The sequence below is a fragment of the Humulus lupulus genome, chromosome X, assembly GCF_963169125.1.
Source record: "Humulus lupulus chromosome X, drHumLupu1.1, whole genome shotgun sequence".
Classification (NCBI taxonomy): Eukaryota; Viridiplantae; Streptophyta; class Magnoliopsida; order Rosales; family Cannabaceae; genus Humulus; species Humulus lupulus.
In genome coordinates this window covers 133,636,548-133,658,003 of record NC_084802.1, presented here as the reverse complement: position 1 = coordinate 133,658,003, position 21,456 = coordinate 133,636,548, and the positions used below count along the sequence as shown (strand labels likewise).

Sequence of the window (21,456 nt, the reverse complement as noted above, 5' to 3'; positions counted from 1 at the left end):
TACTATGTTTGCAGACATTTTACTATGCCTCTAGTAATTAGAACTTCTAGAAAGAAACTCCTTGAAGAGATCTGTGGGATCTCAAAGGTTCATATAGACGAGGTAAGCGACAAAGATGAAAAGATTTCAATCCTTCAAAATACATATGCTGGATGTGAGCGCATTGAGTGGATGGTTAACAGAAGAGGAGCACTCATTGGTCGATTAATCAGCTCTAGGTGTTGAGGGCAGAGTTAGCCATGTTTCCTGAGGCTCTTTTCAACCCGACGGTGATGTAGGACAAGCTTCTTCGAGATGGCATCGCGAAGCCTAGCATGTTCAGGTTCCTCATACATCGATTCTTAAGCATGTACGAGTTTCATCGTATGGAATTAGTCCTCACGACTGAAGAGAACGATAATCTAGTGGAACGTGAGGAACTGGTGACCAATCCCATGGGAGAGACGGTGCGCAGGAGGTGCCCTTCTCCATACCCGATATGTGTGAAAGGGATAGAAGGAGGGCTCGCGTGTTAGGTCACTTCCACATCATAGAGGAAATGTTGAACTACAACTCTAGAGACGAGTCGACAGTGGAGGATTATGACCCATTCCTCACTAAATCCCTGGACTTTATAGAATTAATGAGATTGGTATGTTTGAAATTATTTTAAGTTGGATTTTGGGATATTTTTAAAAAACATTTTAAGGATTTAATTATTTATCATAATTGGTATTTTATACAAGCTTTGATTATGTGTGAATGAACATAAGCATGCATATTAAAATCGTTGTGATATCAATTAAGAATAAGTGATAAAGCATATATATATATATATATATATGAAAATTTCCTTCTCTTATGATGGTTTCTTTTGTCCCTAAGAGCACCAGATGCAACAACTGTCAATCTGGCTGCAGAAGTGACACGATTGAGAGACCAATTGAGACAAAGGGAGGAGGAAGTGGCCCAATCCCAGTAAGTACCCCAAGCCTAACAAGAACAACTAGCACAACCAGAACCCCCCGCATAGCAAGTGCCTCAAGGGCAACAAGTGCCCCTAGTTCAATAGGTGCCTTATGCACCACAAGTGCCACCAGTTTATCCACAGGCACTAGTTGGTTGAGGCCATCTTTGAGCACATGGAGCTCAATGACCAACAAAGGGTCTCTTGTACTACTTATCCTTTGAAGATGGATGCTGGGATTTGGTGGGATGTGGTTAAGCAGACACGAACTATAAACACCATGACTTGGGCTGACTTTGTACAAGTCTTTAGCAAGAAGTACTATAGCTCTGTAGTGTTAGCCACCAGAGTCGATGAGTTTGTGACACTGACACAGGGTAGTCATTCAGTCATAGAGCATGCCTAGAAATTCGACAGACTGGCAAGGTTTGCACCTGAGGTAGTCCCAACAGAGGCCGTGAGAATTTAGAGGTTCATAAAAGGGCTGAAGCTTATGATTGCCAGGGATGTCAAGATGACTAGTGTAGAACTAGTCATCTATGTTGAAATTTTGGACAAAGCTTTAGATGCTGAGTACATAGAGGACCATATATAGAAGGGCGATGCTGCAAGGAGATAGACTAACAAGAATAAATCCTTGCAAGAAAGTAATAAAAGAAAGGCCCAAGAGGGTCAAAAAAATGGCACTAACAAAAGGCCCAAGGTCACAACTCTCAACAGTAATCACAATAACAATAACAACAACCACAATGGTGGAAACCACCAAAATCGCAGGTTCGAGCTCCCAATTGTCCCAAGTGCTCATGCAAGCATATAGGAAAATGTCAAGCGGGCTCAAACAAGTGCTTCAAGTGTGGTCAAGGAGGTCACCTGAAAAAGATTACCCACAGTGGAGGACAGGAGCTGAACAGGGGAACAATATTAACCTAGTACCAACTAGAGTCTTTTCATTGATGCAAGGAGAAGCAGCCAACAGTAACACAGTTGTCATAGGAGGAAAACAGTAGTGTTTAAACCAGATGAAGGTGAATCCTTTTCTTTTAAGGGAGAATTGATGGGATTCCGAACGCCTATCATTTCGACATTGAAAGCTTGGAATATGATGCAACATGGGTGTTCGACATAATTTGCAAGTGTTTAGATAAGTCTAGAGAAACAAAGTTGAAGCTAGAACATGTTCACATAGTTTGTGAATTCCTGGAAGTATTTCCCAAAGACCTACCAAGACTACCTCTAGACAGAGAAATCGAGTTCATAATCGAACTTGCACCAGAAACAACACCAATATCTAAGGCATATTACTGAATGGCACCTGCGGAGTTGAAGGAATTTAAGACCCAGTTACATGAATTATTGGAAAAGGGTTTCATTCGACCAAGTCATTCACCATGGGGGGCACCGATATTGTATGTAAAGAAAAAGGATGGAAGTATGAGAATGTGCATCGATTACCGAGAACTCAATAAGGTCAGAATCAAGAACAAGTATCCTTTGCCTAGGATAGATGACTTTTTTGATCAATTGCAAGGGGCAACAGTGTTCTCCAAGATTGATCTGCGATCCAGTACCATCAGTTGAAAGTAAAGGAGGGAGATATATCCAAGACAAGATTCATGACTTGTTATGGGAACTGCGAGTTTTTAGTGATGTCTTTTGGACTCACTAACACCCCAACACCATTTGTGGATATAATGAATAGAGTATTTAAGGATTTCTTAGACAAGTTGCATACCAATTAGCATTGCCACCAGCACTCGCAGAAATGCATAATGTCTTTCACATCTCGATGTTGCGTAACTACGTATCGAATCCTTCCCATGTTTTGAGTTACGAGATGTTGCAACTGAAGCATGACCTGAGTTACGATGAACTGCCTGAGTGTTTCATCAAAGAGGCAGTCAAGGAACTGAGGTTCAAGAAGCTTCCATTAGTTAAGTTCATGTGGAAGAATATTACGGAATAAGAAGCAACATCGGAGCTGGAGGAAGACATGAGAGAGAAATACCCTGAGTTATTTGGTAAGAAAGATTTTGGGGACGAAATTCCTTTTAAGGAGGGTATATTGTAGCGAACCAAAATTTTATTTTGTATTATTATGTGCTTGTTTGTTTCTTTTTATTTATTTAAATGTTAACTGAATAATTGTTTGGATTAATTTAATTGTTTTATTTAATTATTTTGTGCTTGGTTGCATATGTGTTTTGATTGTGTGTGTGTGAGTGCATGGTAAGTAGACGAGCATGCATAGTTGTGTGTGTGCAAGTGCATGGACACACATGGTGAGCTAGGAGTTTCCATAGTCATGAGTATGTATGTCGCAAGGAGCCTGTGGACGGGGACGATCCATAAACGTCATAGAACATTTATTGGCCTAGTTATTTTATTCTAAATTCAGTGGGGTTGTATTTATTTTCTCATGAACTACATAAAGACAATTTATTTTGTTTTAAACTAATGGGCCCATATTGCATTATTTTAAGAGATGTTTACATAAATATGGGAAAAATATATATAGTTTCTAAATTTATGGGAAAAAAATAATTGTACAAAATATGGTAAGTTTTGGAAAAAAAGTTTAAAATATAGTAAATAAATTACCATAAACTTAATTCTTTTATTTTCTTTTCTCTCCTCACGATCTTTATCTCTTCTTCTCATTTCTTTCTTTCTCCTCCCCCATTTCTTCCTCATTTCTTATTTTCTTTCTCACGATCTCTCCTCAGATTTCTTCCGGCAATGCTACCTCCGCCGCTGCCTCCGACGACAACGACGAACTGGTTTTTCTTCTTCTTCTTCTTCTTTCTTTCTTTCTTCTTTTTCTTCTTCTTCTTTCTTTCTTCTTCTTCTTCTTCTTCTTCTTTCTTTCTTTCTTCTTTTTCTTCTTCTTCTTTCTTTCTTCTTATTATTCTTCTTCTTCTTCTTCTTCTTCTTCTTCTTCTTCTTCTTTCTTTCTTTCTTTCTTCTTATTCTTCTTCTTCTTCTTCTTCTTCTTCTTCTTCTTTCTTTCTTTCTTTCTTCTTATTCTTCTTCTTCTTCTTCTTATTTGGTCTTTCTTATTCTTCTTTTTCTTTCTTCAAATCTAGTTTTATTCTTTTTCTTCTTTTTCACATCTGATTTTGAACTTCATATTTGATTTTTCTTGGTTTTTTTTTTTTTTCTAAATCTGTTTAAGTAACCAGGTACTTGACTTCATATTTGATTTGATTTAAGAAATGTACTTAATAAAAGTTGACTGCTATTATTTAATGTAGACTAGGGTAGTATAAGAAGCTAGGTAGTTGAATATTTTAGGGTACTTTTAACATATGAAAGCTTAGGTTAGCTGATTAGTTTTTTTGGTTGGAAAGGGCAAAAGTTGTCAAAAGGTTCTTCCCTGTGATGTTTAGATCAATTGGATATAGGTTTAGCAGCCAAACGTTCATCAAATAAGGTTCTAACATAAATATTTATGTGTTTATTAATTATTTAAAGAAATAGAACTAGAACATTTGCTCAAAAAATGTATCGATGGGTTTACAAAATTTATTCAGAATACAAGTACAAGAAATAAAACAACAAGCAAAGAAAACTTTTGATTTTTCTGGGTTTTTTTTTCCAAATCTGTTTAAGTAACTAGGTACCATGACGCCTGATTTATTTTATTCATATCTAATTTTTTTTAGACCTATGAGTAACCAGTTACGATAACGATTAATTTAGATTCTTCTATTTATATTTTATTTTGTTTTTACACTTGACTAAGTAACCAGGTACCATAACAATTGGTTTTTTTTTTAGATTTGATTTTTTTTTCAAACCTCGCTGTAACCAGTTACGATTATGATTAGTTTAGAGTTTCTGTTTGAATCTTATTTTTTTCCAAGTCTGGCTAAGTAATCATTTACCAATGCAACTGTCTCAGTTTTTTTTTTTCATTTTTTTTCAGACCTAGTTGTAACCAGTTACTTTCAAGATCAATTTAGTTTATTTTTTTCATATCATTTTTTTTCTTCCAAATCTCACTGAGTAACCAGTTACAATTCAGTTGATATTTTGATAATGGTACATTACTTAAAAAATAAAAATTATTTTTATAGTTGTAACCAGTTACTACAACACCTCTTAAATAATAAAACTGATTTTTATAGTTGTAACCGGTTACCACACATCATTAAAAAAATAGACAGTGGCATACGATTATTATCACAAAAAAAATTAAAATTGTTTTGATAGGGGTAATCAGTTACTTTGGATAAAATGTTGATTAAAGAAGATAAAAAATGGAAGAAAAAAAAAAGAAGAAGAAATGAGAATAAAAAGTATGGTGATGAATGTCTCAGTTTTTTCTTTCAAATAATAATGTAAAAAAATATTTTATCAAAAATAAATGATAAAAATTAACACAAATAGATTAAAATTATTAAAATAATCTCAAAATATAAATGATACTTGCTTGATGATGATTGATTTCTTCTCTTCTTTGGAGGAGCAGTGGTGGAAACAATTGAGGAAGTGAGAGTAGCAGTGGATGAATTAGGCTGCTGTAATATGCAATGCAAACACTTTCTAATATATCTCCAGGAAAATAAGATGAAGATGATGAAGAAGAAGAAGAAGAAAAAGAATATGAAGAAGATAAGATCAATCAAAATTATATGAAGACACATCCATATGAATTTGAAAACCCAGCAGCAACTTTCAAACAACTAAGAAAAAAAAATCAAAGCATATGAAGAGAAAAGAGAAATTGATATATAGATAGATAAATATATAGAGAGACAATAAGAATCCAGAAAATCAACAAAAGAGAAAAGAACAAAAAAAATAATACTACCAATAATAATATAAGAATAATCAATACAATCGTTTTCTTTTGAGTATGTCTTAGTTTTTTCTTTCAAAGAATTATATAAAAAAATATTTTATCAAATATAAATGATAAAAATTAACACAAATAAATTAAAATTATTAAAATAATTTCAAAATATATCAAAAATAGGTACTAAAAAAGAATAAAAGATAAAATATGGTATACAAATAAAGTTTTATAAATATATGGGAAAAAATAAAAATGTAAACAATAAAAATATGCCATAAAAAACTTTTAAAAAAAAAACTGCCATATTTTTCAAAGTTTATAAAAAAAATCCCATATTTGGTGTAATTTCCTCTTATTTTAATAAGGTTCCACGAAACTTTTGGACTATTATTGGCATTTTTCTAAGTAAGCATACAAATGACATTTTTGCAAAGTTAGGCAAGATAGGGCATTTACAAATATGTTGACCATTGATTTGGCCAATGACACTGAGTTAAACTGAACTAAAATATAAAACAACACCAAGATTTGTAGTAGTTCGGCCCCAAGTATTGGTAACGATCTACGTCCACTTAGATGCTTTGATTATTGTAGAAAATCCCAAACCCACGATCCAATGAACCAGAGTCAATAGAGTTTCGTAAGATTGGAAGGATACAATTCTACGTGTATTAAAGTACGCAAATGTTAGCTTAGAGAATAATGATTCACTAAGCCATCTACTTATAGGCTTAGGAAACTTACATAAATGGGTCGTGGGCCTTAAATGACTTGCATGTCAAGTAATAATAAAATAATGAAATAACTAATAATAATACATTTCAAATGATAAATATCTATTTGAATCGATCAATCTATGTGTTTTTACCGAAGCATACGACCAGGATGGTTAGGCTTTCCATCGAGTTGTCTAGCAATGTTTCTAAATGAATCTTTGACTAAGTTCTGACCAGTTGTTGTGTGATGAAGCTTTCTATGAAACTTCGTCCTCTGGTCGAGGGTCGACTAGCTTCTTCAAAGTTTATATCGTTATTTGATTGACACATGTCGATAATATGTGCCACGTCATCGCATCATGATAAACTTATTTGGATAACGTTTTTATACAACCAGACCTCATGACTTGTCCTTTTAGTTGTACTTTCTATTGCCTTGGAAAAATAAACGTCATAATTAATCTTTTTTTAATGGAAACTTACGGCTACATGATTCCCAATATGCAGAAAAGTATATTTTTATCTCACATTTTCACCTACCCTCATCGAGTATATAAACCCCTTTATCTCTTTCTTCTCTTTTCTACTTTTATTTTCTCTTTCATCAAGAACATTAACAAAAACTCTCAAATTGTCGATCATTCCCGGCTTTCTTCTAGTAATCTTCAGTCAATTTCTTCTCCAATCTTTAATCCAAGTAAGTTTCCTGACTGAAATCTCTTATTTTTTTGTATAATTTCATCAAGGAATATGATTGTTTCATCATTATTTTTTAAATGGTATAAACTGTCAAAAATGTGAAATGTTCTTGAAGTTTGTTCTTGAATTTCTGCTGAATTTTCTAAGAAGTCTGATGTTTAGAGACTAGAAAATTAGTTTGTAGAGTACTTAGACACTTTAAGTAGGCTTTATTGATGAAGAATCGTAGTTTTGACATAAAAATTGAAGTAATAATTCGATTTTTATGTTTTTCAGAAAAAAAAACCTAGTTCTGTTTTTTTCCCTCTTCTTGGACAAGTGAAAAGTTTTCATTTTCACTTTTTGATATGAATGCTTCGATGGTTGTATGAATGATCTTGTTTGTCTCTTAACATTGTTGGTCGTATAAACTATAATGTTTATCCTTGATCAACATATATTTAATCTTTTTTTTAAACATACACTCTATTGGTCAAATTAGAATATTACCTCCCTTTCTCCTTCTTAGATATTCATGCAAGACTATTTGGGAGTTGGTAGACTAATAGATGAAGACCTACTAGCTTTTTTGTTCGAAGATACCGAGCAAAATAAAAATTCAAATCCTCCTCAGAATCCTGCCTCAAAGTCTAACTCCAATACTCTTCCCACAACTAAGCCATCTCTTTCGATGGCTCGAGTAAAACAAGCTGCTCGCAAAAAGAAGAATGATCCTCAAATTGGTTGTAAGGCTACCAATAATAACAAAGAAGTATATATAGTAGAAGAGGGTGTCATAGAACTTATCCTTCCTCATGATGTAGTAAATTTGGGTACCAAGAAGGAACAAGTATCTTGGTATGTTGCTCCACCAAGTGTATTATCAAGCAGGGTGGTCGATAGTTACCCAAGAAGTATGGTCTACGCGGGGTTACCCTATATAAACCAACACCCAAGCAGAGAGTGAATGTTCCCAGGGGTGCTTTTAGTGCCTAGTCGAGGTATAATATAGATGTTGGAGCCACCCTGCCCCTACACGATTATTTATGAGGGGTGGCCATTTACTTTGAGATCACCCCTTACTAAATATCTCCAAAAGGGTATAGAATGCTCTCAGCGTTGTATATCCTATACCACCTAAGGAGATGACCTGCACCAACTCCTCATGAGATCAATTATCTATTTGATCTCAAATCAAACCCAAAACAGAACAATACTGGTTTCTTTCATTTTTATCACCAAGAAACCACTCGTCCTTTCTCACCGACACCACCTACAAATCTAATGTGGGCCAGCCCAGAAGGAGTACTTCCTCACAACTGACTTGGTTGCTGACAACCTGTCCTTCACCTGGGGAGGTAATTTTGCTACCACAGTTGTTTCCCTTGCTTGACCTATTCCTTTCCTTTTTTTTTATTGCTTCATCTTTTCGCTTTCTTTAATTTAGGACCATGGAATCGATGAGCTCCAACCCAAGAAATGCGTGATCGGGCGGACATCCTTGCCAGTTTAACATATGCAGTTTAAAGCTGCAAGCATGTAGTGACTTAGCAAACACATGTCTGATTGGTCTTTTGTAATCTCACCAGACTGCCAAGGATTCATCAACAGAGAGTGCCACTGGTGGTGATACTAATGAGCAAGCGCCCTCCGACCAGCCTTAGGTCATATCCCAACCATTCAGGCCTCGAACAATGGGCGTCAATATTAGGTAACCAGAATCCCAACGACCAGCCCTTCTCCTCTACCTCACAACAAATGCAAACAAAAGATACCTGAGGTACCTGCTTGAGAAGACTATTCATCCTCGGAGGATGAAAACAATATTAATAATTTTTCTTCAAATAGTATCAATAGTTCTCATTCAAACAATACTTTGTTTGAATTGCCCCCATTCCTATCGACTTATTCGATAGGGATGGAAATTTTAATCTATCGACCAATAACTGTGAGGTAGAGTTTTCTGAGACAAGTGACTTTAATGTTAATAGTAGGAGCAACTTAGATAGTGTAGCAACTAGAGCATGTTGTTCGCGTATTACTGCTAGATAACTTACACTTCTCGTTATACAACCTGTTATTTGTTAACATATTTCTAACTTGTCATTTTTTTGTGTAGAGATGTTTGATGCCTTTAATATCTATGCCTCTGGAGGGATCAATGCTGGTTCCAAGCAACCAACCAAAAAAGATGCGAGAGGCTCTAGTACGGCCTCTCCTGCGAAAAGACCAATAATTGATGATGCCACTCCCCTTCTGACCAGAGAAACTACACCTCCTCCATCCCTTGCGCAAGGCTCGATGTCGAGCCGGCTGACCCCTTGAGCACCTCTAAGCTCATAAAAAATGTGGCTTGCTCGACAAGTGACAAGCTTAACAAAGTGGCTAGGCATCGACTCAGTAAACAGACTTTTTGTGCCTTGCCAAGTCTCGGTCCCAACCAGGTTCTGGGGTGGAGTTTCAATGAGTTCCTCAGTGTAAGTACCCTTTCCTAATTGTCAAGCTTTTAACCAAGTCTTGAATAACCATTCTATCATACTAATCTTCCATCTGGTCGCTGGCTATCCTCACTTTGAAGCATCACTGGTGGGAGGAGGAGTTTGTTGCTCATACGAGTTGCATGGTTGAGGAGAACCAGAAGCTGACAGAGGAGAACAATAAACTATTTGAGGAGAATAAATCACTAGTAGAGGGAAATAAGCAGCTATCCAGTGAATTTGAGAAGGCCAAAGAGTCTTTAAAGAAAGCAAGGCAGATGCCACTCGGCTAGAGAAAGAGCTGGAGGAGGAGATAGAAAAGGCCGACCAGCTGAAGATAAAAGTCTCCAAGCTGGAAAAAACCAGAGCAATCTGAAGTGATTTAAGGGGGCCATTTTCACTTTCTTCTACATGTTATGGAAGCATAATCAAAATGCAAATTTTGATTATTTCCTAGAAACTGTTAAGCAGGTGGAGTTGGCTAAATGTGCTGCTTGATATGCCAAGGAGAATGATCTTCCTGCTTCTCCAAACGAGAGATTTCCTTGGTGACTGGCATGAATGCTGAGGAAGAAACCGAGCCTACCGTCGACCAGCGTGGTCCTTCTCCCACTGCTTGAATTTGTTATTTTTTTTCTATGTAATATATAATTTTTTGGAACATCCGAACAACTTGTTCGTGATGTTAAGAAAATTATGCTGCTCGCGCAGTTTTCCTTTTAATTTTCCTATACATTCGAGCATTTCTGCTCGTGGTGTAAAGACAATCTTCTTAGTGTTTTAATACGTATAAAATATGCATTGCAATACCTATTCGCATGACCGAACTCAGCATAGTACTTTATACCTTTCAAATTTGTTTTTGAAAAATATTCTAAGTGTTTTTACATGCTTTCACTCACTTTGCTCGTGTGTTTACATATTTTCATATGCTTTGTTTGCCTTGTATCGTGTATTCCCCCCAAGTGATCAAGGAGCTTTAGGTGCTGAGTTACTTGCCATTGACCTGACCTGTTCGAACATAGCTGTTTCGGTAAAACTTATGATAAATCTTATAATGCAACAAAATAACACACTAAAGAGCAAGTACCTGTATATAAAAAGTACAATAATTTGGCAAGAAATAACTGACTGTGCACAATTCCTTTTATTAACTCGTAAAAATAGACTACAAAATCAAGAACTTTTTTAGATGTCGTTGTTGCGAGTGGTTCTGCTTCTGTCCATTTGGTAAAATAGTCAACAACTACGACTGCATATTGGTAACAACCCCAAGTATACACAGAGCATTTAAAAAACGACAGTAAGATTTATGGTGGTTCGACCCCAAGTATTGTTAACGACCTACGTCTACTTAGATACTTTTATTATTGTAGAAAATCTAAAATCCACGATCAGATGAACCAGAGTCAACTGAGTTTTGTAAGCTTGAGAGGATACAATGCTCTGTGTATAAAAGTACGAAAATGTCAACTTAGAGAATAATGATTCACTAAGCCTTCTATTTATAGGCTTAGGAACCTTACATAAATGGATCGTGGACCTTACATGACTTGCATGACAAGTAATAATAAAATAATGAAATAATTAATGATAATACATTTAAAATGATAAATATCTAGTAAATATCTATTTGAACCAGTCAATTTATTTGTTTCTACCGAAGCATACGACCAGGCTGGTCTGACATTCCATCGAGTTGTCTAGCAGTGTTTTTCTAAATTAAGCTTTGGCTAAGTTTTGACTAGCTGTCGTGTGATGAAGCTTTCTATGAATCTCTGTCCTCTAGCGGAGGATCGACTAACTTCTTCAAAGTTTATGTCTTTTTTTGGTTGTCACGTGCTGATAATCTGTGCCACATCTTCATGCTAGTTTTTAGGAAAAAAACATATAATATTAATACATACACATATATAAAATAATAAAATAATTAAAAACTAATAAAATAATTTTAGAGCAACGAATAATGCTGCTCCACATTTGGAGAAGCTATTGTAAAAAATATGTAAAACACATCATTTGATGTAAGACTTATTTTGAGTGAATTTAATGTTCTATGTCTCTATTTTAGAGAAAAGTTTATTTTACATTACAAGATCTATTATGAGCGCTCTTAAATTATTAGAGGATTTGTTTTAAAATTTAGACTAACTATGAGATGTTAAAGTCTTGATTTGATTTATTGTAATCCTAAACTGAATTGTGAATTTAATGCCTCAATATAGAAAAAAATTTAGTGGAAGGGGAAGATACCAAACAAATTTGACATGAAGCCTCATCTAGGAACCTTGAGAGCTATCAAAATCTTTGCTCCGAATAGACTGAAAATATATGACTGAAACTAGAAAGATTCAAGTTCCAATACTTACAATTGTGTTAGAATATTATAGTCTCTAATCTAATCTTTTTATTTGGGCAAATAGCTTTTTTACCCTCCAAATTATGGCCCCAGTAGAGTCATGTTCCCTGATTTTTTTTTTTTCATTGCAAAAATTCCTCTTAAATTATATCAATTATTGAAAACTTACTTCCTTCCTTCTGTTGTATTTTATTTATTTTTTTGAAATGTTTGCTGATGTGATTGCAGTACGTAGGTATATTTAATTAATTGAAGCTAGTCAAAATCAAATTTATTGACACTAAACATACAAATATTAACTCTAAGAATATAAATATATATTATTGAAATTTGTCATTAAACTACTATATGTATTTTATACTTGTACTTTCAAATCGCACTACATTAGTGCTATATCAACAGACTACTTAAAAATGATCAAAATGCAAACCGAAGGTGCATTCAATAATTGCTATTATCCAGATGAATTTTTGCCATGTAAAAATGTTCGATGGACAAAACTCTAGAAGAAGAATAGTCCGAGTGGAAAAAATCTTATTTGCCCAAAAATTTGAAAACTAGCCCAAATAAAACGACATGTCGTTTGTCTTTAGGAATACTATTTGTCAACGGAATGGATCACATTTCAAAATGGCTGTGCCAACTGCCAGAGATTGTATATTTTTTATATGTAGCTTAATCTCTCGCTCTCTCTCTCTCCTCGCTCCTTAATTCTAAGTCAGTTTCAGGGAAAAAGAAATCCAAAATCAGTGGGAAAAGGTAACCCTAATCATGCTTTTCAGGGTTTCGAATTCAATTGCCATCTCCCAACTTTAATATTATAATACGATATTTCAAAATTCGATCGGGGAAGATGAAGGAGGAGGATGGTAAAGAAAGAAAGGATAATCCATGGCCGTCGTCTCCAAACAAGCCGTACCAGGAAACAGAGGAGATGAAGCTTTGGGGGGTTTTCCTCTTCGGATTAATTGGCGCCACCGTCACCACGTTCGCTGTAAGTGTGAATATAAACACTGTGCCTCTTTTACCAGCTCAATTTGTGTGTTCATTCGTTTGAGCTAAAGAAAGGGACCAAATTTAATTTTCATGTGGAAATATTGGGACATGAATATATATATATATATTTATATTTTTTAAAAAACTAGTGAGAAGTTTGCTTTCTTAGATTTTTATACCCATTTGGCAGGTTGGTCAGTTGCGAAGAACTGTTGATTGGTTTTACTCTCAGGTAGAAGTAATGCACTTTGTAGTTCTCATTAATCTAAATACATACGTATGTGAATCTTTTCGTTGAACGCTCTATAAAAGACATTTTCTTTTGTAAGGATGTTTTCCATTATTATTTAGAATTGTTAATGGGCATCAAAGGGGTGTTATATCACTATTGGTTGTAATCCAATATATTGTCCTACACATATTAATTTAATATATAAGTAGTATGACTATCGCTTGCCAACCATACATTAATTTAATAAGTATTATATGTGTATGGCTAACCAGCTATTGGTGCTAGCTCATGTAATTTTGGATGGTTGGCTTCTTAAGATGCAAAATAGCAACAATCTGTTTGATACTTATAAATTGATTTAATTTTGCTGTGTACTTTTATATACTAAAACTGAAGACCCCCATAAGTAGCGTAACTTCGAGTTGGCATGCCTTGCTATACTTTGGCTTCCCTCTAGTGCTGTTTTATGCTTATAATGAATTTATGTATGTGATAGCTAGGAAATAGTACTTACGATTCATTGAATGAGATTTTCTTGTTTGTCAATTTGCAATGAAATAGACAATGCATACATCATTTATTTTGTCTGAAATAGACAATGCACGTGCTAATTTACTGTTGATGCTGATCATTGCATTTGCACCACAAAAAAAGTTGAGCAGATCACAATCATTGAAAGGAGGATCAGGCAAATCATTTCGAACTTCTTTTCAAGAAGAAGCTTGGAAAAAATACAATCGTCAGATGCAAGAAGAGTATGAAGAAGAAATGGAAAGAGTGGTGAGTTTTCAGTTTAATTTAATCCTTTGTAATTTTTAAAAAATAAATAAAGTGAAGGATTTAATTTGTGTCAAAACTTTTTAATTGATTATCAAAATAGTCATTATTTGTTTTGGGAGGCTAGTTGTGTTCGTGATCAGTCAGAGTTATTCTGTTTAGAAACAGATTAGAATAATGATGTGAATTTAACTGGTTTTTGGGTATGAGTTCTGAAACTTCACTGGTAGACCTAATCACAGGCAGCCTCCTCATAGCAACATAATTTTTGAAAGTAAATGATCTATATTATCTTGGATCTGCTAATGGCATTTTCAAGACATCTACTGTAACTTTAGTCTAACCTGTAAGCAAAACCAGTTATCTTCCCTACATCTCTAAGTGCCAAATATTTTTCTATCTAATTGGAATATGGGGGAACAAAGTTTTTGAACGGCTACTCTTCAAGCAGGGGAAGTATAATTGTATAAGATGTGAATCATAGGATTATCTTTATCTACATAGGAACGGGTAAGGCGCATGCAAAATGTGTTCAATAGAGAGAGGAACAAATACAAAAGGGGATACGAGGGCTGGAAAGAAAAAGATTCTAGTTCCTATCATCAACATTTCCAGCAAGATGATTGGTATTGGAAGTCTGATACATCCTTCAGAGACAGAAGGGCTAACTACAGGGAAGCTCCTAGAGAAAATGTTAGTTACTCGTTATCACATCACGACTCAGTGTTGGGTCTTGATAGGTGAGTATTTTCTACGGCCTTTCTTTTATTTAGCATAATTGCGATCTCTTGTTTCCTTTCTATGTCATTTTTGTAATTTTCTTTGCTTTGTGAGTTAAGACTTAAATAACCCCCCATTCAGGCGACTTGAGGGTTGTGGTGCTAGATGTGATTGCTGAAGATGACGTGTGTCATCTTAAGCCCTGTATTTACATATTTCTCACTTCCATTTTGCAAAAAAGATGTATAGTATTGCTGCACAACGCAATTGACGAAGGGTGGAATTTTAAACATATGTACCTTAGTTACCTGTATTGGTCTGCTCTTTATTCTGCAGTACTATTTAATAATTGGCAGTAGTTGGCAATCAGGTCTTTTATGAGTTCATGCATTGAGTTATTTAAAATTTGTAAAAGTAAAGGTCTAGTATCTGATAGAGACTAAAAATATCTTTAAATTGTAGTACATCTGTTTATTAAGTCTAAGTGAAATATTGTGCTTAATTAGTTGTTTCTTGACAGTATTAAGTGGCAATTTGATTTGTGTGCCAAGTTTGTTATAACAAGTTACTTCAGTAAACATGTTTGCATTCATAGCAGATTGTATTTGTGCAATTGGTTAAAACAATGTCTGCATAAGAGTGGCAGTGCATTTTTCTATGATATCAGTATCACATTATATTAATAACCGTGACATATTTATCCCGTTATTTAATTATTTATTTCGTTTTGTTAAACATTACAGGTTCAGAACAAAACCTTACACAGAAGCTGAGATCAAGGTATTGCACACTCAATATTTTTCTGCTGCATACCTATAGTCATTATAATTGATGCCTCTGTTATCTATTCCTGCTGCCAAAAATAAACTATATGTTTGCAAGTTCACAAATCGAACAAGTAATAAAGTGTTCAAGAGACTGATATCGTCCCACAAGGTCTAAAATCAATTAAACAAATTAAGTACAATGGTTACTAAATTCTAATTTTATCTAAGCAATCAATTTTGAATGATGATGAAAAGCTTAAGAGAAAATATTAATTTTTGAAAATAAATACTTAAATGGAAAAACTCAAATTAATGACAATTGTTAAGGTTTCAACTTCACTCTTTAATAATTCTAATCTCAATCATTAATGTGCCTAATTCAATTCAATATTCTCAAGAAAGCGTTATTTTATCTCTATACCCTCCCTCGAGTGCTGCATAAAGAATATGTAAGTGATAGCTAAGTTATATCTCTATATGACCATTTATCTCAACTTTCATTAAATTCTACCATAGAAACAATTCTAAATATTTCACCTCAATTTCATAATCTAGAAAAATTTCGGCTACCTAGATACATGCTTATATCTCGATCTCACACAACCTAAGTTCTACCCCTTGCCGGATTGTTTAAATTCCCTTCTTGAGTAATATTTATCACAATCTAAATAAAACCATAAGGGGGTGTTTGGTATGGGGTAAAGTAAATGTGAGAATGGAAATCTAAATCCTTTTTTATGTTTGGTTCAAATTTTAAGGGGTAAAGTTAATAATTTGTGTGAGCCCCACATATTTTAAGGTTAAAGTGATCCCTTTTGTACACGAGAGTATAATATTATCTCCATCCCAAGTTCCTCTATACTTTCTAAGGCAACTCAATTACTCAAAACAAACACCTCCTAATTGTAATAATATAGTGCATTACAATATATAAATCACATATAGCATCAATAAACCAAATTAGAATACAAGAGCAATAATAGACTAAAGTAAACTTTGCATTTAATCATAAAATTAATAATCATAGTAAGAGATCCATCTACACCCTAACAAATAAGAAATTTCATAATCTCAAAATATTCTCAATAATCTAAGAAAAACAAAAAGAAAAGAAATGATGAAGAATAATGTTGAACTCTTGAATCTTGCTCTCTAGACGCTTCTAATGTGTTTTCTCCTCCTTCCAATTGTGTTTATTTTCCTTTATATGTCCTTTAGTCGTGCCCTAGCCTCTAGATACATCATCGGCCGACTTCAATTCAAATTTAAGTGAAAAGAAAATGTGTTAAAAACTCAATATACCGCAATTGGTGCCGCGACAGGCAACACATCGCAGATCATTAGGCGACGCATCGCCTGAGATAGGCAACGTATCTCCTCCTATCAGGCAATGCATCACCTGGTACAATTCACAACATGCAAATTATTACATTTTTTCGTCTTTTGGCGATTTGTCGCTCCACAGAAAGTGACGCAACAGATCCTTCACTGCCTTAACATCCAAAATGACCCAAAAAATATCCATTTAATCCATTCCTACACACTCAAAGCAAACACATCAAATCCAACCAAAAATTGAAGGAAAACAAGCCAAAATAATAAAGTAAAAGAGTAAATGAGTGCATAAAATACACACTCATCAATTCCTTTCAAAGGGATCTCCATTAATATGGAAAATAATTCTCAAAAGAACTTAGCTCATAACAACCAAAAGGGTTCATTTGAATTTAAGGGGCCTTTCATCTGATTAAAAATAGTTTCTTTTGAGGTGAAATTTTTCTTGTTGAACTTCATAAATATATTATAGGAATGATAACGCTAAACGAAGTGGTGTTCTCCAGTTAAGGTGTATTCGGGTTTTCTGTCACAAAGACCTACATTACATGTACTATTCAGCAGTTAAAAACACCCGCTTTTCTTTCCCCCTTATTTTTGGGATTGCGGGGGGCTGAATTGTGGTCAAACTTGATGATTTATGAGATCATGCTGTTATTGTTATATAAGTAAAAATATAATATATATATGGATGTATATAATATAATATAATACAGTAAAAATATAATATAATGTAATATATAATATTTATATATATGTGGATATGGTGATGTTTTTAATGGTTACGTAACATGGTTACATTTGCAATAGGTTAATATTCAAGAAGTTTTTATTTTAAGAATTAAATTAATTATTTATTAATATAATAATTAATTATTTGTTTGGGATCTTAATTATATGTAAAGAAGAAATGTTCGTTACTGATTATTTCTCTCTTTTATTTTCTTCTAATTTATGCCGTTATAATTTTTTTTTCTTTACTTTGCTATACTGTGGTTCATTGCAATTTTTGTGTTTTTCTCTATTGATGTCGTTTCTAATGTTATGTCTTTTTTATAATTCATGTCGTGTTTTGTCTCTATGTCGTTTTCAATATTTTCAGCAATTTTTGTCGTTTTGTTTAGAATAAAAGGAAGCTCACTTTGTAATCGAAAGCTCATACGATTATTTTTGTCGTTTTCTCAATCTATATCGTTTTGCTTGGGGGAATCAAACATGTATATAAACCTCAGAAGTTCGTTCGAGATGCAACAACGAAAATCAGATAAAAACAAATATTTTTAACTAAATACAAAAGAACTAACAATTTTTTTTTAATTAAATCAAATAAACAAAACCAAAAACGTAAAAGAAGAAAAAGGGAGATGTAGATAGATATGGGAATGCTTACTTTTTTAATTAATTACAAATTATAGCTAAGTTTATTTTTAAAATAAAATTAATTTTAATTAGTATTTTATAAGAAAACAAAATATTTTAAATAAATAATATAATATTAGATTACAACTCAATCATTAAATGTTTTTAGTTACCATTAAATATATATTTGACATAACATTTAAATACTCACCGATATAAATATATCTTCTATATAAAAAAATGTGTAGATAGCGGAAATTTTTAGTTTTAATAATTTTTTTATTTTTTTCGTTAATTTTAACGGAATATTTTTATATTTAATAATAGATTGTAAATATGATTTAAACTTAAATAAATAATTAAACAAATTAAAATAAGATATTTTTGAGATATTTTAAAATAATAATTATTTAAAAATAATAAAAATAATTATTTAAAAATAATAAAACTATATGTTTTATAATTTAAATAAAATTTAATCAAATGTTTTTTTTTCAGCTGCAGTCTCTATTCTTTACACTTTATAACACTTAAGTCCCGAGTTGATTTTATATTAGTTAGGTTTCCAGCATTTTCAAATCGTATCATTTAGGTCCCTAAATGTTATTTTTATTTCTTTTTTCTTTCAAAATACATAAATGAAATATAAAAAAATGGTGAATCAATCTTAAAAAAAAAATTGGACCACTTAATTTATGATAATATTAATAATGACATTGAAAAAAATATATTTTCATACCATTTTAAAAAATATATAATGGTTTTATATATTAAATTAATTTTTCATTAAAAAAAATTACTTATAAATTTTTAATATTAATAACTGAACTATCACGAGCTTATCAATATTTATAATATTTATAATGTACATATTTAATTTTTATTTTGTAAATTTTTTCTATAATGCAACTTATAACTAATCATATATATATGTACATAAATAACTTTATATACAATATTATTAAGTTTTAAAAAAATGTATGAAATAAAAAAACATAAACATAATAAAAATTGATATTATCAAGATAATCAAGATAATATAGTTATTAATATCAATTATAAAACAAAAATGTAGGTAAGCTACATTTTTGTTTTGTGGTAAAACATTAATTTAATTTATAAAAATATTAAATATTTTTAAAAATGCCATGAAAATATATATTTTTCTCATGCTATGTTTAGTATTGTCAAAAATTAATAAACGGTCCAATTTTCTTTTTAAGATTGATTCAATTTTTTTTTATATTTTATTTATGTATTTTGAAAGAAAAAAGAAATAAAAAATAGCATTTAAGGATTTAAATGATACGATTTGAAAATGTTGAGGACTTAACTGATACAAAATCAACTTTTGGAGTCTAAATGTTATAAAGTGTAAAGAATGGGGATCGCAGCTGAAAAAAAAAACCATTTAATTAAACTTAAACTTAAACTTCAAGTATTAGAATAATATCATATTAAGCATATAATATAATATCAACTAGTAAGAAACTTAAATTTAAAATTCATGTGTAATATTAATATTATATTAAACATTTAATATATAATATCTTGTGGGCACTATCAGATTCAAAAACTTGAACAAATATAAACTTAAACAAAAATTAATTAATTAAAATAGTTGATCCATGCATACTACTCTATACTATGATTTTTTCTATTATTAATTTCTTTTTAAATATTATTGTGATTTATATACATATGTCATGTAGCCATGTAAATATATATATGTAAATGTTGTAGAGATTATTGATAGAAATATTTATATATATTATTGAATTATAATTCATTCTATTATCTATATATATATTTAAAAAAAAAGTGAACTAGTTTTGATTAAAATTATAAACAATATTTTGTTCTAATTTTTTAAATACATTTATGCTATACAATATATTAAATATCTTTTATGTATTTTTATGATATTGTTTATTTATTTAAAATTTATATAATAATTAAAAATAATATATAATAAACATATTTACAATTTTAAAATTAAGCAAATTTGTATTATACGTGGCTTCTACCTATTAACTTCAGATTCCCAAAATGGTGTCATTTGTTTTGCATCTATATCTCATTATCATATCTGCATTAATGAAGCTACTTTAATTTTTTTTCCCAGACAGCATTTAGGACCAAGGCAAAGGAATTTCACCCAGATCAGAACCAAGACAATAAAGGTGGGGATTTTCGGGTTGTGATATTATAGCTAATGCAATTGCTTTCCTGGGATCTTTTTAAAATTAGGTTGCTTTTTTTTTCTTGAATTATTGCAGAGGCTGCTGAGACCAAGTTTAAGGAGGTAATGACCTCCTATGAAGCCTTAAAGAACGTGAGAAAGACCATATAGTTTTGTAAATTCACAGCCACCACTCTCCCCAAGCCATACAGCTCGAGATTTTTATATTATTTTTTTGTCCTTATAATGTTGAAGCATGTGCGTTTCACATATAGTAGATTGATTTTGCGGGAAGAATTTGAGATGTAATCTTTGTGCTAGGTTGATGTCTCAGGAGCCTTATGGTATAGGATACACAAAATAAAAAGTATTCTCTTAAGAGAAGAGAACCTGCCATCGAGTCATGCCTCAAAAATGCCAAAGCCAATGTAATAATGTCTTATATTTATATTATTTTTTTCTAAACCAGTTATGTAAATCTACTTCTCTATGTTCACCATACCCAATTTCAAATAATTGAAAAACTAATGTTGGGATTCTCAAAATTTGTTTGCAAAATTTACTTATGTTATATGGCATTAATTTCAATCATATTTTATTTTAAATAAGGTTGTATTCCCTTGTTCAAAATTGCGTGTTTGAAAGCTATGTCGTATGTCACATTATTATTTGCAAGTAAAATTTGAGTGTAACATTATTCTTTTATTGATATTTTATCATCATGTGTATATTGAGTGCGCACACCAATTTTAGTGGATATTTTTTTGAAGGTGGAATTATGTTTACAATAGTCGCCCCATCTGCCTAACCTTTCAAAATTCTCTTGTTTTAAACCAATTCATTCAAAAATTCACTCTTGGGTGAGCTGGTTCGACCCAATCCACCCAAGACCGGGTAGGACTAAAGGGTGGCAGGTGGGTCTGACTCGACTAGCTCACTTATTTTTAAAAGAAATAAAAAGATCAGTTAATATTATAAAAAAAAAAACTAAAGAAAACTGTAAACCAACATCTCATCCAGCCTAAATTCTCAACTCAATTCATGGTAAAAATCCCATTTTTATCACATCTTGATCCATTTCATCAACCTATTCACAAGATATAAATTATAATAA

General features: G+C 32.2%; 1 protein-coding gene across 6 annotated transcripts; it reads left to right on the top strand.

Moving 5' to 3' along the window:
• Positions 1–12,600: 12,600 nt before the first annotated feature.
• Positions 12,601–20,887, top strand: LOC133803286 (uncharacterized). Of its 6 annotated transcripts, XM_062241266.1 has the most exons (7): positions 12,606–12,968; positions 13,161–13,202; positions 13,857–13,982; positions 14,484–14,719; positions 15,443–15,479; positions 20,286–20,343; positions 20,440–20,887. In XM_062241266.1, exons 1-7 carry the CDS (start codon positions 12,828–12,830, stop codon positions 20,511–20,513), a joined length of 714 nt encoding a protein of 237 aa, XP_062097250.1. In that variant the 5' UTR covers positions 12,606–12,827; the 3' UTR covers positions 20,514–20,887. The 6 variants fall into 6 exon arrangements, with proteins under 6 accessions (XP_062097251.1, XP_062097249.1, XP_062097252.1 ...); XM_062241265.1 differs by lacking the exons at positions 20,286–20,343; positions 20,440–20,887 and adding an exon at positions 16,789–17,267 and having other exon boundaries at positions 12,603–12,968; XM_062241268.1 differs by lacking the exon at positions 13,161–13,202 and having other exon boundaries at positions 12,604–12,968.
• Positions 20,888–21,456: the final 569 nt, after the last annotated feature.